This window comes from Ictidomys tridecemlineatus, chromosome 3 (assembly GCF_052094955.1).
Source record: "Ictidomys tridecemlineatus isolate mIctTri1 chromosome 3, mIctTri1.hap1, whole genome shotgun sequence".
In the NCBI taxonomy this organism is placed as follows: Eukaryota; Metazoa; Chordata; class Mammalia; order Rodentia; family Sciuridae; genus Ictidomys; species Ictidomys tridecemlineatus.
The window spans coordinates 75,383,368-75,401,892 of NC_135479.1; the positions used below are offsets into that span (position 1 = coordinate 75,383,368).

At 53.5% G+C, this 18,525-nt stretch overlaps 1 protein-coding gene across 2 annotated transcripts in view; it reads left to right on the plus strand.

Moving 5' to 3' along the window:
- The window catches only part of Bsn (bassoon presynaptic cytomatrix protein), a 104,949-nt gene that overhangs the window by 77,341 nt on the left and 9,083 nt on the right, over nt 1-18,525 (plus strand). For both annotated transcript variants that reach the window (XM_078043186.1, XM_021727469.3), the window contains exons 4-6: nt 6,266-6,751; nt 7,176-13,823; nt 16,163-18,239. In XM_078043186.1, the coding sequence (XP_077899312.1) occupies nt 6,266-6,751; nt 7,176-13,823; nt 16,163-18,239 (9,211 nt within the window). The remainder of the gene's footprint in view (nt 1-6,265; nt 6,752-7,175; nt 13,824-16,162; nt 18,240-18,525) is intronic.

Sequence of the window (18,525 nt, forward strand, 5' to 3'; positions counted from 1 at the left end):
TTTCTATCTCCTTGACCAGGATTGCCTCTGCAGGGTCTGGTGGGTACATGGACCTGAAAGCAAAACTGATTGATGTCCTTGTCCTTACTCCTCCCCAAGTCAAGTCCTCTGTTTTTCCTGCCTGCTGTTCCTAACATCCTGTCTTGGGAGTGAGGTGGCAGGGCCAGTGGGTTCTTCTCCAGTTCCTATGGGTTGGTGTGCTATGGCTGTCTGCCCGACACCTTGCTTGGCCAAGGCCAGTCTATCAGTCTCAGAGTGACTGTTCTGTGTCTCTGTGCACAGTGTAAGGCAAAGGGACAAGTATCTGCATATAGGCTGGGTGCTTGAAGGAGGGACAGACCAGTAGAGTCCCACTCACAGCTCCCCACATACCTAATAGATCTGCTGAGGCTCCTCCTGTGGTCAGAGCCAACCCTCAGGGCCAACAGTTTAGGAATTTTCCTCACCATCTCTGAGCTATAAAAATCTTTTTTCTTCTTTCTAGATAAGAAGTCCAGAGCATTAATAGAAGAGGCAGTAAAATTGGACCACTTTTCCCTTTGAAATTTCCTCTGAAAAATACCATAGTGCTATTTAGTGACTCATTTCATAATTAAGAGTTGTTGATTCCAACTTTTTAAAACCTATTTATCTTTTTGAAGGATAATAGTACCCTCTGGCTTAATTTTTAATTGATTTTCCATTCAAAATAGTTGTGTAGAGAAATTAGAGGAATTAGAATTGTTACAGTAATGCTGCTAGGTTTTTTTTTTTTAATCTTATTATTGTTGCTGAAATTCCAGTAGCATCCTTGAGAAGCTGGGCCTATATGAGCAAAAGGTCTGGAATTTGTCCTGTGTGGGGCTGGGCTGGACTTAGAAGCTGAGGCTACAACAGGGACATCAGGCATGAGACCAGCATCTCCCTCTTCTCCTGGTCCACCTCAGGCTGCCTCTGGAGTGGTGATCTTAAGGGCCCTTTTCCCCTCCATGCGGAATGGGGGCAGTAATGTTCCTCTTAGGTTTCTATGAACAATTTAAAATGCTATACCTCCAATGCTCACTCAAAGCCCTTGAGCCAAGAGACTGGAACCAAAGTCTTCAGTCTCCATAGAGTCTCCATGAGGGGAAGGAAAAGTCCCCACAAGCCAGCCCCTCATTATCTGTGTGGGAATGGATACTATGGCCAAGGCAAGCTCTTAGTCTCATAAGGGACACCACACAAGGAATTAGCACATTTAGTACTAAGGCATGAAGGAAACCCAGCCCAGCCACAAGAGCACACACTGGGATTGCCAGGAAGGATTCCTCTTATGGAAGGCAGAGGATGAGAAAGGAAGAACTTATGCATGTCCAGGAGCAGGGAGAGAGACATGCACATATGTCCATGCCACAGAGTCAAGGGAGGAACAGCAACACTGGTGATGGCCATGCCTGTAACCCATTGTCCAAGTCTTTATCTCTGAGCATTTTTTTCTCTGGGGTTCTCATTCATTGCCCTCTGGTCTGGCAGTGGAGCTAAGAGTATGCAGGGCCGGGCACCTCGAGAGTTATGGTGTCACCATAACCCGACTAGCACACAGACTAGATCCACAAATGAGGAGAGTGTGTGGACTATGAGCTCATTTGGATGATGGCAGACAGGGCAGCTCCCCACCCCTATCTCCCCACAAGGCCACACTCGTTAATTATTCAAGAAGGTCTCACACACTTGTGGGATGCCCTACCAATTGTCTCAGTCAACTCACTTCTCCTTTACCCTAAACAGTGATACTCTGAGCTACTGAGCTACATTTGATACACGCACATCTGCATCTCCTCCCACCTTGAAGTTATGATTGTCCTTGGGGGGTTTGTACCTTCCTATACCAGGACAGGCCGGAGAGAGGGCAGTAAGACAGAAGTTTTTATCAGAGCTTCCATTGTCCATCCTCTGCCCACTTGCCAAAGGGGCTAAGAGGCAAACAAGTATCTAATGCCCCAGGGCTGGGGCTGGATAGAGCTCTTTAAAGAATATGAAAATGTGTATAGTGAATGAATGAACAAATGAGGAAATTAACACTGAAATGAGGGAATTATTAAGTGAACAAGTGAGTAGAAGAACAAAGGAATGAATGATCAGAGGTAGAGGTGGGGCTCATTGGGGTGGAGAGAGTTGATAATAGAATGAATAAGGGAATTGAGACCTCAGCAACTGTATTACATTCTTAAGGCACAGAGATTTGACTTGACCTGCTTCCACCCATCCCCAGCCCCCAGAAGACTTGGGCCTGTGTCAGATCTTCCCTGTCTCTACCCCTACTAGCCCCAATGCCTTGTATACTTCTCCCACTCCCAGAGGGCTGGGGAAGGGCCTCCAGCAGCCAGATCAAGTGTTTATTTTTAGCCCTTCACACATCTTCTCCTGCCAGCCCTCTCTTTCTCACTGCTTGCTATAGTAGAGCCAGGAGCAAGAGAGCCAACCAGGCAGGCTTTCTGCAACCTGGCTGCCTCCAGGAATAAATCTGTGAAGGAGCAAAGCTCCAGAGAGCATGTGACCACAGGTGACAGGCTCTTCTGAGGGCAGCGCCCATGAGCTTGGGTAAGAAGGCCTCTGTAAGAGCTGCTCCTGAGCATTTGGCATTGGGTTTGTCTTCTCCATCCAGACCACCCTTCCAAGGTACCCTTGCTTTATTTAGACTATTGCTTCTGAAGTGGAGTCTGCAGGCCAGAGGTGGGATACCCCGGGTTCTAAGCCACCAAGATGGGCCGGGGCAGATAATTTAATTGCGAGAGACCTAACCTAGATGGATGTATTCAGAGAACCAAGGTATAGTCAAGGCAGCATTGACTTGAGCCAGCCCCCTGTCTGGGCCAAGATTTTAACCCCATCATGTTTATTCAAGGGCTAGAGAAGCGGCTGTTTTCTCATTTCCAGAACTCTCTTCCATCTCCCCAGGTCTTTTTGACCTCTCACAGTCCTCTCTGACATAGGATATTTCTATTATATTTCTAGGTTGAAGATGGGGCACATGGACTTGGATTTTTTTTTTAAAGAGAGAGTGAGAGGAGAGAGGAGAAAGAGAGAGAGAGAGAGAATTTCCAACATTTATTTTTTAGTTCTTAGCGGACATAACATCTTTGTTGGTATGTGGTGCTGAGGATCAAACCCGGGCTGCACGCATGCCAGGCGAGCGCGCTACCACTTGAGCCACATCCCCAGCCCTGGACTTGGATTTTTAGATTAGGTTTTATGCTCTCCCATGCCCTAATGAATAAAGGAGCTTTGAGTGTAGACGCTTGGCACTCCTTCCTTCCTGCTGCTGTTCATCCTAGGTACCTAGACATTCAGGCTCCATTGGCAGCTCTGCCACTAGGATGGGCCATTATGAGAACCACAGGCTTATAGAATCAGGGTACAGAGAAAGGAGGTAGCCCTTGGTCTTTGCTGCCCTAGGTAGGCCAAGACCCTCAGTATAGTTACCTCCCACACTGTCTCTGGTCCCTAGTCCATATGGCAGATCCTTGGAAGCTTGGTACCCATTTGTCCAGCACTCTCCTCAGACACTTCAGATACCTTGCTGGGATGGACCTGCCAGACCTAATGAGCCTAAGACCCAGACAGTGGCCAGCCTATTTTAACTTACAGGGGTTTGTATGATGGACACCTAAGAGTATCAGATTAGGTCTAAGGCTGTTGGACTGGTTCTAGGCTGGTCCCTATAGGGAGCAGGGTAAGTATATACATGTAGGCTTTCTGAAGTGTCCCCTATACTGCCCTATGCCTCCGCCAAAGACTTATGCAGGGGTTGGACATCAGAGAAGAACAGAAGTTTTAGCCTCCAGGGAAGTAGCCTCCACCTGGAATAATAAGCCCAGTTTGGCCTCTGCTGGGACCTAGGGCAAAGAAGTGGAATTTAACTCTGTGAGCATCAAACCAGGGAAGATCATTGACATGGCATCTGCCATTGTGGCCTAATGAGGGTAGGCACCGTGGTGGGTACCAAGCTTCCAAGAATCTGCCACATGGGCTAGGGACCAGAGATGGTGTGGGAGGTGAGTGTACTGAGGCTCTTGGCCTGCCTAGGGCAGTAAAAGCCAAGGGCTACCTCCTTTCTCTGTACCCTGGTTCTGTGATTCTGTGGTTCTCATAATGGCCCATCTAGTGGCAGAGCTGCTGATGGAGCCTGAATGTCTAGGTACCCAGGATGAATAGCAGCAGGAAGGAAGGAGTCCAAACCTTCTACACTCAAAGGGAAAGAACAGACACAGGTGTCAGCAGGGCCCTGCTCTGTGTTACGCTATAACCCTCATTTCCCACTACCACACATGGACCAGGGCAAGGACTCAAATACTGATCTTGGAGGAGGATCCCAGGAGAAATGTCCCTGTCAGCTTCAGATCTGCTACAAGAGTCACCTACTTAGGATCCAAGAGTCCCAAATGCTATTACCCCTGTGCAACCACTTGGGGCTGGAAGACTTATATTTGATTTATGGGGTTTTTTTGTTTGTTGGTTGGTTGGTTGGTTGGTACTGGGGATTGAACTCAGGGGCATTCGACCACTGAGCCACATTCCCAGCCCTATTTTGTATTTTATTTAGAGACAGTATCTCACTGAGTTGCTTAGTACCTCGCCATTGCTGAGGCTTTGACTTTAAAACTCATGACTCTCCTTTCTTAGTCTCCATAGCCACTGGGATTATAGGCATGTACCACTGTGCCTGGCAATTTATGGTGTTCTAAGAGCTTTACCATTAATATGTCATATTTATAATGATCTGTTGGAAGTTATGGTTTCCAAGAAGGCCACATGTCAGTCCTTGTCTTTCTGTCTTAATCATGACTATGGTATTCAGCCCTCAGTTCTAGTAGATGACCCTGACAGTCCAAAGCCCTGAAGGAAGGAGGAAGCCTCTGTTTGAGATTCTTTGTTGGCCTTAGACAAAGTGACCTGGGTTGAGAGTGTGAGCAGAAAGGACTGCTCAGCTCCATCCCAAACAGGACTTCTCATTGGGCATAGAAGTACAGTTCTATAATCCTATCTACTGGGGAGAGTGAGGCAGAATAATTACAAATTCAAGTCTAGCCTGGGCAATTTAGTGAAAGCCTGTCTCTAAATAAGAAATAAAAAGGACTGAGGATGTAACTCAGTGGTAGAGCACCCCTGGGTTCAATCCCCAGTACTAACAAAACAACAACAATAAAATCAAGGCTTCTCCCAGGAGTCTATCCCCAGGAGTCTGCTGCTTCCTAATACAGCCTATACTTGAGGAAATGTAAGAGAATGGTGTCAGACATGAGGCCAGAAAAGGGCAGTATCTCCAGGATGCATTCATATCTGGATACCATTTTTGTTCTGCATGGACTCCTGACTGTTGAGCTCCAAACCAGCCCCCAAGGATTAGTTTTCTCCCTAAGGTTGGAACCCCAGCCTTCCCTTATGCTTGGGATCAGATCCTTCAAATGCTTTTGGCCTCCCCTGTTGCGTTCCTCACGACTCAGGGTCACTCCAGGTGAACTGGGCTGCACGAAATAACCACACAAGAGACAGAGATACCTTTTTCTTTGGGGTCCTGTGATGGCTCCTCTGACCTTAAGGGTCTACAGAAAGAGGGGGGAGGGAAGGGGAGAGAGAGAGAGAGAGAGAATGTGCTGAACCCTTTTATTGAGGAGAAGCCATTCAAATGAGGCAAGGAGTCAGATTTCAGGGAGTTGAGCTTCTTGATGTCTGCTGTCACAAGGTTGACTGACATCTTGGAAGGCCACACCCAAAGGCAGAGCAAGAGAAGGGGACACACAAAGGGCATTTCCATGGAACATTCTATCCCAAACAGGGCAAAAAGGAATAGGTGAGTGTGGCTCAACCCCATGGGTGACACACCTACATCTGAAGATGCACCCTCAACTTCCTGAACCAGGACAACTTCCAGACCACTACAAAATGTAGTGACTGGTCAAAGCCTCTCACTTCAGGATGGAAGGCGCGAATCATTCAGAGTGGCTCCCCATACTCCCCTGTTCCTTAGTTCTCTTTTTCTGGTCCCATGAAAGTTCCCTATGGGTTAAGAAATTGACCCTTCTTTTTAGTTGGACATTTATAATTTGACTTTGTATATTTTCATCTTAAGGATGGGGATATTTATCATCTGGGGCAATAAATCTATCAGTCTTTTCCTCCTTCTACCTTAAGTGTCATGCTTGGAAAGACTTTTTCTTCCCTAACTTTATAGAAATCACCATGGAAATATTCATTGAGAACTTTAATGTCTGTGATTTTTTCCAACCTCCCTCCTATTTCTTTGCAGAAAACCGAGTGGCTCTGTCTGAACTGCCAAACTAAGCGGCTAATGGAGGGCAGCCTGGGAGAGCAGACCCCCCTGCCGCTTCCCACTTCACAGCAGCCCTCTGCAGGAGTCCCTCACCGTGCTACAGCAGTCCCTCTGAAGCAGAAAGGGCCACAGGGACTGAGCCAGCCATCAGGGCCCCTACCTGCCAAGGCCAGTCCCCCACTCACCAAGGCCAGCCCCCTGCCCACCAAAGCCAGTGCCCTGCCCACCAAGGCCAGTCCCCAGGCCAAGCCCCTCAAGGCTTCTGAACCCAGCAAAACCCCAAGCAGTGCCCAGGAAAAGAAGACAGGAGTCCCTGCTAAAGCTGAGCCTATGCCGAAGCCACCTCCAGAGACTACTCAAATCCCTGGAACTCCTAAACTAAAGAGTGGGGTGAAGAGGACTGAACCTGCCACTCCTGTCATCAAGGCTGTTCCAGAAGCCCCCAAGGGTGGAGAAGCAGAGGTCAGTCATGTTTATTTCCCAGGGTCCCTGGCCTTCAGATGGGACAATTTGGGGAAGAACTTGCCTTCCTGGGGAGTTAAGGATATAGACCTGGGACAGGTCCCTAGGGGCTGCAGACAAGATTAGGGATGCCCCAGCAGAAGGAAAGCCTGGGTGAGGCTCCAGCAGGCCTGGAGATTTCAAGATTGAAACTTGTCCTATGGCATCCTGTTGAATGTTTTGCTGGATTTTGACACCCTTTTATCTAGTAAAGTTTTTATTTAAAGATCTAGGGCTGCTTTTTTTGAGCTCGCCATGGGACATTTTCAAAGACTGATGTGGGTGGTGGGCTCTAAACCCTTGGGAGGTAGAGTGGCCTTTCCCCAGGGCCCTGGGATTGATAGGGAGTGTTGGGAATCAGTGTCTGCTTCTTACTCTGTTACAGGAACCAGTGGGCAAGCCTTACTCTCAAGACCTGTCTCGGAGCCCACAGAGCCTCAGCGACACAGGCTACTCCTCTGATGGCATCTCTAGCTCACAGAGTGAGATCACAGGTGTTGTGCAGCAGGAAGTGGAGCAACTAGATAGTGCAGGGGTGACTGGGCCACGCCCACCCAGCCCCTCAGAGCTCCACAAGGTGGGGAACAGCATGCGGCCTTTGTTGGAAGCCCAGACAGTGCCCTCCAGTGGTGAACAGAGCAAGCCACCCTCCAGCAGCACTGGTGAGGAGCAGAAGCGGAGGCCTCGCTCTTTGTCCATCCTGCCTGAGGCCTTTGACTCAGATGAAGAGCTAGAGGATATCTTGGAGGAAGAGGAAAACTCTTTGGAGTGGGGGCGCCAGAGGGAGCAGCGGGATACAGCCGAGTCCTCAGATGACTTTGGCAGCCAGCTGAGACATGACTATGTGGAAGACAGCAGTGAGAGTGGCCTGTCCCCTCTTCCACCCCAGCCCCCAGTTCGGGCAGCAGAACTGACTGATGAGGAATTCATGCGACGGCAGATCCTAGAGATGAGTGCTGAGGAAGACAACCTGGAGGAGGATGACACTTCTACCTCTGGGCATAGCCTGGCCAAACATGGCACCCAGAAGATTGGTATCAGGCCCAGGCCTGAGCCTAGCCAAGAACCAGTAGCACTGCCTAAGAGGCGCCTGCCCCACAATGCCACCACAGGTTATGAGGAGCTGCTCTCTGAGGGAGGCCCAGCAGAGGCTACTGATGGCAATGGAGCCCTGCAGGGTGGGCTCCGCCGCTTCAAGACTATTGAGCTCAATAGCACAGGCAGCTATAGCCACGAACTAGACTTGGGCCAAGGTCCTGACCCCAGCCTGGACCGGGAGCCCGAGTTGGAGATGGAGAGCCTGACAGGCTCGCCTGAGGACCGCTCCCGTGGGGAGCACTCCTCTACACTGCCTGCTTCCACACCCAGCTACACATCAGGCACCTCTCCCACCTCTCTGTCCTCATTAGAAGAGGACAGCGACAGCAGCCCCAGCCGTCGGCAACGACTAGAAGAAGCTAAACAGCAGCGCAAGGCCCGGCACCGATCCCATGGGCCTCTGCTGCCTACCATTGAGGACTCCTCGGAGGAGGAGGAGCTTCGGGAAGAAGAGGAGCTGCTGCGTGAACAGGAGAAGATGCGTGAAGTAGAACAGCAGCGCATCCGGAGCACGGCCCGCAAGACACGGCGTGACAAGGAAGAGCTACGGGCCCAGCGACGGCGTGAGCGTTCCAAGACACCACCCAGTAACCTGTCACCCATCGAGGATGCATCCCCCACAGAGGAGCTGAGGCAGGCTGCTGAGATGGAAGAGCTACACCGCTCCTCCTGCTCTGAGTACTCACCCTCACCCTCACTGGACTCAGAGGCTGAGGCCCTGGATGGTGGCCCCACCCGGCTCTACAAGTCAGGCAGTGAGTACAACCTGCCCACCTTCATGTCCCTCTATTCACCAACTGAGCTGCCCTCAGGCAGCTCCACCACTCCCAGTTCTGGGCGGCCCCTCAAGAGTGCTGAGGAGGCCTATGAAGAGATGATGAGAAAAGCAGAGCTTCTCCAGCGTCAACAGAGCCAGGTGGCAGGGGCCCGGGGCCCCGATGGGGGACCCCCTCAGCCCACAGGCCCTCGGGGCCAGGGCTCCTTTGAATACCAAGACACTCCAGACCGTGACTATGGCAGGGCTGCTCAACCTGCCACAGAGGGCACTCCAGCCAGCCTGGGAGCAGCTGTATACGAGGAGATCCTTCAGACATCACAAAGCATAGTCCGCATGCGGCAGGCTTCCTCTCGGGACCTAGCCTTTACTGAGGACAAGAGGAAGGAGAAACAATTTTTGAATGCTGAGAGTGCATATATGGACCCAATGAAGCAAAACGAAGGCCCACTTACCCCTGGTACCAGTCCCACCCAGCTTGCTGCCCCTGTGTCCTTTTCCACCTCCACCTCCTCAGACAGCAGTGGGGGCCGAGTTATTCCTGATGTCCGTGTCACACAGCATTTTGCAAAGGAGCCTCAGGAACCGCTCAAGCTACACAGCTCTGCTGCCTCCCCCAGCTCGGCCTCTGAGGTAGGCATGTCCTTCTCCCAGGGCCCTGGGACCCCAGCCACCACGGCCATGGCTTCTTGTCCAGCCAGCCTGCCACGAGGGTATATGACTTCAACCTCCCCAGCCAGTTCCGAGCGCAGTCCTTCACCATCTTCCACAGTCCACAGCTATGGACAGAGCCTAACCACTGCAAACTATGGGTCCCAAACTGAGGAGCTATCCCAGGCCCCCAGTGGCCCTGCTGCAGGTGGACGGACTACCAGAGAGAAGCCTCTGAGTGGTAGTGATATTGAGGCTGGCACTCCTCAACCTTCCCGGATATATTCCTATTTTGCAGGCTCTAGTCCGCCTCTCTCCCCATCTTCCCCCTCAGAGAGCCCCACGTTCTTTCAAGGCAAGCTGGGTTCAAGGACCACAGCAGAGTTCTCTACACAAACACCAAGTCCAACCCCTGCTCCAGACATGCCACGGAGCCCTGGTGCCCCCACTTCCACCCCTATGGTAGCCCAGGGCACACAAACACCACACCGGCCCAGCACACCTCGCATGGTGTGGCAGCAGTCTTCTCAGGAGGCTCCCTTTATGGTCATTACACTGGCGTCAGATGCTTCCAGCCAGACAAGGATGGTACATGCCAGCGCCTCTACCTCCCCACTGTGCTCACCTACTGACACCCTACCCACCGCTCACAGCTACAGCCAGACAACACCTCCAAGTGTGTCTCAGCTGCCCCCAGAGCCACCTGGCTTCCCACGAGCACCCAGTGCTGGTGCAGATGGACCGCTAGCACTATATGGCTGGGGTGCCCTTCCTGCTGAAAACATCTCCCTGTGCCGGATCTCCTCTGTCCCTGGGACATCTAGAGTTGAGCCAGGCCCCAGGCCCCCTGGCAGTGCAGTAGTGGATCTCCGCACAGCTGTCAAGCCCACACCTATCATTCTCACTGACCAGGGCATGGATTTGACCTCTCTTGCTATGGAAGCAAGGAAGTATGGCCTTGCCCTGGATCCAGTCCCAGGACGGCAATCAACCACTGTGCAGCCTTTGGTTATCAATCTTAACTCCCAGGAGCAGACCCATGCCTTCCTGGGCACTACCACTACCGTGAGCATCACCATGGCCTCATCTGTGCTCATGGCTCAGCAAAAGCAGCCTGTAGTATATGGAGACCCTTTCCAGAGCCGGCTGGACTTTGGTCAGGGTTCAGGTAGCCCTGTGTGCCTGGCCCAGGTCAAGCAAGTAGAACAGGCTGTCCAGACAGCACCATACAGAGGGGGGCCCCGAGGAAGACCTAGAGAGGCCAAGTTTGCCAGATATAATCTGCCCAATCAGGTGGCACCTCTGGCCAGAAGGGACATTTTGATCACTCAGATGGGTACCACCCAGAGTATAAGCCTCAAGCCAGGCCCAGTGCCAGAGCCCGGAGCTGAATCCCACCGGGCAACTCCTGCAGAGCTGCGATCACATGCTCTGCCAGGTGCCAGGAAGCCACACACATTGGTGGTGCAGATGGGAGAGGGCACCGCAGGTACTGTGACCACACTGCTCCCAGAAGAGCCAGCAGGTGCCCTGGACCTTACTGGGATGAGGCCTGAGAGCCAGCTAGCATGCTGTGACATGGTCTACAAGTTCCCCTTTGGCAGCAGCTGCACTGGCACCTTCCACCCTGCTCCCAGTGCACCTGAGAAGAGTGTGGCAGATGCTGCCCCTCCTGGCCAAAGTAGCAGCCCTTTCTATAGTCACAGGGACCTTGAGGCTCCTGAGCCCCCCACCTACCGGGCACAAGGAGTAGTGGGGTCTGGGCCCCATGAAGAGCAGAGGCCCTACCCACAGAGCCTCCCTGGCAGGCTATACTCCTCCATGTCTGACACCAATTTGGCTGAGGCTGGCCTCAACTACCATGCCAGGTTGGGACAGCTCTTTCAGGGCCCCGGACGAGACACAGCTATGGACCTCAACTCACTGAAGCACTCCTACAGCCTGGGCTTTATAGATGGACGCTATATAGGCCAGGGCTTGCAGTATGGATCATTCACCGACCTCCGTCATCCCACAGAACTTTTGACTCACCCACTTCCCATGCGGCGCTATAGCTCAGTATCAAATATTTACTCAGATCACAGGTATGGCCCACGGGGAGACACAGTTGGCTTTCAGGAGGCTAGTCTGGCTCAGTATAGTGCTACCACAGCCCGCGAGATCAGCCGCATGTGTGCTGCTCTCAACTCCATGGACCAATATGGCGGGCGGCATGGCAGTGGTGGCAGTGGCCCTGACCTTGTGCAGTACCAGCCCCAGCATGGGCATGGGCTCAGTGCTCCACAGGGTCTGGCTCCCCTCAGACCTGGCCTTCTTGGCAACCCTACCTTCCCAGAGGGCCATCCAAGCCCTGGGAATCTGGCCCAGTATGGGCCTACAGCAGGTCAGGGAACAGCAGTCAGACAGCTGATGCCATCCACAGCCACAGTACGTGCAGCTGATGGCATGATCTACTCAACTATCAATACTCCAATTGCTGCAACCCTGCCTATCACCACTCAGCCTGCCTCTGTACTGCGGCCCATGGTACGTGGTGGCATGTACAGGCCTTATGCATCTGGTGGAGTCACAGCCGTGCCACTTACCAGCCTGACACGGGTGCCCATGATTGCCCCCAGGGTACCTCTTGGACCTACAGGACTGTACCGATATCCTGCACCAAGTAGATTCCCCATTGTTTCTAGTGTCCCACCTGCTGAGGGGCCTGTCTACCTGGGGAAACCTGCTGCTACCAAGGCCCCAGGGGCAGGGGGCCCACCAAAGCCAGAATTGCCAGCAGGGGCTGCACGGGAAGATCCTCTTTCCACAACTGCCCCTACTGCTGTCAAAGAGGCTGTAATAGCCCCAGCCTCTGCCCCACCACCTGGCCAGAAGCCACCAGGAGAATCTGCTACTGGGGGCAGCAGTGGGGTCCTCAGCCGCACTGTGCTTGAGAAAGAGGAAGCATCTCAGGAGGAGCGGCAACGGAAGCAACAGGAGCAGCTGCTACAGCTAGAGCGGGAACGGGTAGAGTTGGAGAAGCTGAGACAACTCCGGCTGCAAGAAGAGCTAGAACGGGAGAGGGTGGAGCTACAGAGGCATCGTGAGGAAGAGCAGATGCTAGTGCAGCGAGAATTGCAGGAGCTGCAGACCATTAAGCATCATGTACTGCAACAGCAGCAAGAGGAACGCCAAGCTCAGTTTGCACTGCAGCGAGAGCAGCTGGCTCAGCAGCGTCTGCAGCTAGAACAGATCCAGCAGCTCCAGCAACAGCTCCAGCAACAATTAGAGGAACAGAAGCAGAGGCAGAAGGCCCCCTTCCCTGTAGCCTGTGAGGCACCCAGCCGAGGGCCTTCCACTGGTACCACTGAACTGGCCCAGAATGGCCAGTACTGGCCACCCCTAACCCACACAGCCTTCATTGCCGTAGGAGGGCCAGAGGGGCCTGGGCAGCCTCATGAACCTGTGCTGCACCGGGGTCTTGCCAGCTCTGCCTCAGACATGTCACTGCAGACTGAGGAACAGTGGGAGGCAGCCCGCAGTAGTATCAAGAAGCGGCACTCCATGCCACGCCTGAGGGATATCTGTGAACCAGAGTCAGGGCCTGAACCCTGTGTGGTCAGGAGGATTGCAGACAGCAGTGTTCAGACAGATGATGAGGACGGGGAGGGCCGCTACCTCCTGACCCGGCGGCGCCGACCTCGGCGGAGTGCTGACTGCAGTGTGCAGACGGATGATGAGGACAATGCCGAGTGGGAGCAGCCAGTACGTCGCCGTAGGTCCCGTCTTTCCCGTCATTCAGACTCAGGCTCTGACAGCAAGCATGATGCCACTGCTGTATCATCCACTGCTGCCACCACTGCAAGGGCCATGAGCAGTGTGGGCATCCAGACCATCAGTGACTGCTCTGTGCAGACAGAGCCTGACCAGCTGCCCAGGGTCTCTCCTGCGATCCACATCACAGCTGTCACCGACCCCAAGGTGGAGATCATCAGATACATATCGGCACCAGAGAAGACTGGGCGTGGAGAGAGCCTTGCCTGCCAGACAGAACCAGATGGGCAGGCCCAGAGTATGCCTGGGCCACAGCTTGTAGGCCCAACTGCCATCAGCCCCTATCTTCCTGGCATCCAGATCGTCACCCCAGGACCCCTGGGCAGATTTGAAAAAAAGAAACCGGATCCTCTGGAGATTGGGTACCAGGCCCACCTGCCCCCAGAGTCTCTCTCACAGCTTGTGAGCCGCCAGCCTCCTAAGTCCCCCCAGGTCCTCTACTCACCAGTCTCACCCCTGTCCCCACACCGGCTCCTGGATACCTCCTTTGCTTCCAGTGAAAGGCTGAACAAGGCTCATGTGAGTCCCCAGAAGCACTTCACAGCTGACAGCACTCTCCGCCAGCAGACGCTGCCTCGCCCCATGAAGACCCTGCAACGGTCCTTGTCTGACCCTAAGCCCCTCAGCCCTACCGCCGAGGAGTCTTCCAAAGAGAGATTCTCCCTCTACCAGCACCAGGGGGTTCTGGGTAGCCAGGTATGGGCACAGGGGCTGGTCCAGGGTGGGACAGGGGTTTCTGCCTAGCCCGAGGGGCCCCCCCAGAGGGAGGGGTTTCTTCTGGGGTGGGAATGGAGTCACCTGTAGCTCCAGAGGCCCATGGGAAGGAGATGAGGAATAGATTCTTCAGTGTGCATCAATAGAACCCACAGTCTAGCAAGGGCAGCCCAGGAAAATACAGACACACTTGGGCCCACAGCTTTTCATCAAGATACCCCACTAGAAATCTCAACCTCTCCATAGCCCTATCCCTAGTCCATATCTAGTCCATCCCTGCCACTTCTCCCTTCAGTCCTCTTCAGCTCTCATCTCCAATTGGAGTACCTTTCCCTCTAAACCTCATTTAAGGCTGTTTCCTGAGAAATCAGTAATACCTCTGACTGGGCTACTTCCTACTTCCTGCCCTGGTCAGGCTTTCATTGCTCCAAGGCAAGCCAAGCCCCACGTTCTAGCACCCAAAGCCATCCCAGAGGGCTGCAGTATACTCTCTGACTCATCATGTTCCCTGCCCCACCTGTCCCTCAGTAACTCTGCTTACACACTTATTTGCTCTAGATAGAGACTTCTTATCTGTGGCTTAAGTTTCCAATGATATACTGGGAAAAGAAGTGACCTGGCCATGGGCTGCAGTAGTAGGGAGGATGGGGTTTATGAGGGCCTATTGCCAAGAACTTTGAATGCTAGGCTAAGGAGAATGGGCTTTTCCTAAACGCCCTGGAAGCCTCTTGAAGTTTTAGGAAGGTGAGATAGCACAAGATGGGTATGTTAGAGTTTCTGGGGCACAATGTGAGCTTATTGACTGAAGAAAGAGTCCCTGGGGAGAGGAGGTAATAGCCAGAGGCATTATAGAATATATTTACTTTTCTGGGTGTATTGCAGAGAGGATAAAAGAGGAGCCTTGGAGTGGAATTGTGGAGGTGATCGTTGTTGGGGTAGGCAGTGAAGAGCCCTGATATGTGGGGACACTGGTGTGTGTGGACCCTGTTTTGTGCAGGCCCTGGTGTATTCAGACCTTGGTATATATAGGTCCTGATGTGTGCAAGCAGGTGAGGGAATGGGATCAGGAGTCTGTGCTGCCAAGGAGGGCAGGTCAGAGCAGCAGGGTAGACCTGGCTCCAGATACACAGGTCCCATGGCCTGGTCATATGGGGCCAGGCTTTGATGGGCATTCACGGCGTGTGGCCAAAATAACAAAAGACAGATAACAGAGCGACGAGTTCAAAGAGCTAAACTTATTCCACTAAAGGCCCACCTTTATTCTGAGATTTGGGGCATGCTATCTTTTTCTTTTTGACATATGGTAAAAGCAGGTGGGAAGCTTTTTTGTAGTCAATTGGCAAGGTAAAGAGTCAGAATCATGGGCTGGAGATGTAGCTCAGTGGTAGAACACTTGCCTAGCATGTACCAGGCCCTGAGTATATTCTCTGCACCTCCAAAAGAAAAAAGTAAGACTCCTGATACAGTCCCCAATATATTTGGGGGATTTGGGTGGTCCATGAATCCCAAAATCCACCAGAGATGTGCAAGTGCTCCCACCCTTATGTGGCCTTGGTGAGCATTGTTATTACCTTTCCAGACAGTGAGCTCAACCAGCTACGGCTCCCAGGAAGGCAAAAGCTAAAAGTAAAGGGTCTTCAGGCAGTGCAGAGAGCACTGCTAAGGGACCTTGAGCAGAAAACCACTCTGCTAGAGAAAGTGCTGGAGAGAACCCAGAACTTCTCTGGTGGCCCAAGAGAGCAGAAGGCTGACAGAGGGATATGGAGTCCAAGAGCACAGCCCAGAGGATTTGGCAGAGGGTTGTAAAGAACAACTAGAGGAGGAGGATGGGCAGGCACCTGAGTAGCATGCCACTTTAGAGAAGAGTGAGGCAGGAAGCAGCAAAAGACAGAGCCTGCAACAACTTAAATGCAGTCAGCATATGCCCCTTCCCATAATGCCTAGGATTCACTCTGTTGCACTCTTCCTGTCTATGTCCTCTACTGCCCTCAGCCCCTACAGCTGCTAGGTCCTAAACCCAGAGCCATCTCAGTGGAAGGCAAATCTACCAGAGATGTGCAAGTGCCCTCAAAGCCACTGTGTGAAAACCAGCACAGAAGGCAATCTTCCTCTCCCTGCCCACCTGCTGCCCAGAGCTCTAGGAAGAAGGACTGTAAAATGATCACAGGCTTTCCCTCCATGGCAAAGAAACTAAGACCAGTGGGGTGGGCAGGGTAGGCCTCAAGGCATCAACAGCCCAAGCCAAAGTTTTTCTACCCCATACCCCACCAAGTCACCCACACTTTGGGTCTCAGTGCTGCCCACCCTTCCCTCTGTCTCAGGTGTCGGCGCTGCCACCCAACGGCCTGGTCCGCAAGGTGAAGCGGACACTGCCCAGCCCCCCTCCAGAGGAGGCTCACCTTCCCTTGGCTGGCCAGGCCCCCCCACAGCTGTATGCAGCCAGCCTGCTGCAGCGAGGGCTGACGGGGCCCACCACCATCCCTGCTACCAAGGCCAGCCTGCTCCGGGAACTGGACCGGGACCTGCGGCTGGTGGAACATGAGTCCACCAAGCTGCGCAAGAAGCAGGCGGAGCTGGACGAGGAGGAGAAGGAGATTGATGCCAAGCTCAAGTACCTAGAGCTGGGCATCACACAGCGCAAAGAGTCATTGGCCAAAGACCGGGGTGGCCGTGACTACCCACCCTTACGTGGCCTTGGTGAGCATCGTGATTACCTTTCAGACAGTGAGCTCAACCAGCTACGGCTCCCAAGCTCCACCATTCCCGCTGGCCAGTATGTGGACTTCCCTGCCACTGCTGCTGTGCCAGCCACCCCCTCTGGCCCCGCTGCCTTCCAGCAGCCCCGGTTCCCACCTCCAGCCCCTCAGTATACTCCAGGCGGTAGTGGGCCAACTCAGAATGGATTCCCAGCCCACCAGACACCCATCTACCCTGTCCCTAGCACATACCCAGCACCTACCTTTCCTCCTAGCACCAGTTACCCAGCGGAGCCTGGCCTGCCAAATCAGCAGGCTTTCCGTCCCACAAGCCACTATGCAGCCCAAACACCCATGCCAACCACACAGAGCACCCTTTTTCCAGTCCCTACTGATAGTCGGGCCCCACTCCAGAAGCCTCGCCAGACATCACTAGCTGACTTGGAGCAAAAGGTACCCACTAACTATGAGGTGATCACCAGCCCTGTTGTGGCCATGTCTTCAGCCCCCTCTGAAACCAGCTACAGTGGCTCAACTGTGAGCAGCAGCTATGAGCAAGGCAAGGTCACTGAGCTGTCCCGGACCAGTGACCGTAGCAGTGTGAGCCAGAGCCCAGCCCCCACCTACCCCCCTGACTCACACTATACCAGTCTGGAGCAGAATGTTCCTCGGAACTATGTGATGATTGATGATATCAGTGAGCTGACCAAGGACAACACCCCTACTGTCCCTGATAGCCAGCGACTGGAGCCCTTGGGGCCAGGCAGCAGTGGGAGACCTGGGAAGGAGCCTGGAGAACCAGGTGTCCTTGAGGGGCCTACACTGCCCTGCTGCTATGCCAGAGGGGAAGAGGAATCTGAGGAGGACTCGTATGACACCCGTGGGAAGGTTGGTCATCACCGGAGCATGGAGAACAATGGACGACCAGCAAGTACCCACTACTACAGCGACAGCGACTATAGACATGGAGCTCGAGCAGAGAAGTATGGTCCAGGGCCTGTGGGACCCAAGCATCCCTCCAAGAGCCTGGCCCCAGCTGCCATCCCCTCAAAGCGCAGCAAACACCGGAAGCAGGGCATGGAGCAAAAGATCTCTAAGTTCTCACCTATTGAAGAGGCCAAGGATGTGGAGTCTGACCTGGCCTCCTATCCACCATCTGCTGTTAGCAGCAGCCTGGCCTCTAGGGGCAGGAAGTTCCAGGATGAAATCACCTATGGGCTCAAGAAGAATGTGTATGAGCAGCAGAGGTACTATGGGGTTTCCAGTCGGGATACAGCAGAGGAGGATGATCGCATGTATGGTGGGAGCAGCCGGTCCAGGGTGGCATCTGCATACAGTGGGGAGAAGCTTTCCAGCCATGATTTCAGTGGCCGAGGCAAGGGGTATGAACGGGAACGGGAGGCTGTGGAGCGACTTCAAAAAGCGGGCCCCAAGCCTTCATCCCTGAGCATGGCCCACAGCCGGGCACGGCCCCCCATGAGGAGCCAGACCTCTGAAGAGGAGAGTCCCGTCAGTCCCTTAGGGCGGCCCCGCCCTGCTGGGGGCACCCTCCCTCCTGGGGATACCTGCCCACAATTCTGCTCCAGCCACTCCATGCCTGATGTCCAGGAACATGTCAAGGATGGACCACGGGCCCATGCATATAAGCGTGAGGAGGGCTACATCCTGGATGATTCCCACTGCGTGGTTTCTGACAGTGAAGGTAATGGCAGCTGGGGGTGATTTCAGCAGTTGCTCAGCACCTGGGGGGCCTGCCTGCCTGTGAGGCCCTGGGACCCAAGATGTCCCATCAGGTCTGGCATCTTATCCAGTGGGCCCTGCTGCAGGCTGACCTTGCCTGTTCCACCTGCACCTTGCTTCCTGGTTGTGGGAGGGTGGGCTGGGGACCTAGTGATCGCTTGTAGCTGTGGTGCCCACTCTGGTGTCTTTGCATGGCTTCCGCTAGGCCTCCCCTGCAGACATCTTGGGGGTTGATGGTGTTCTGTTTT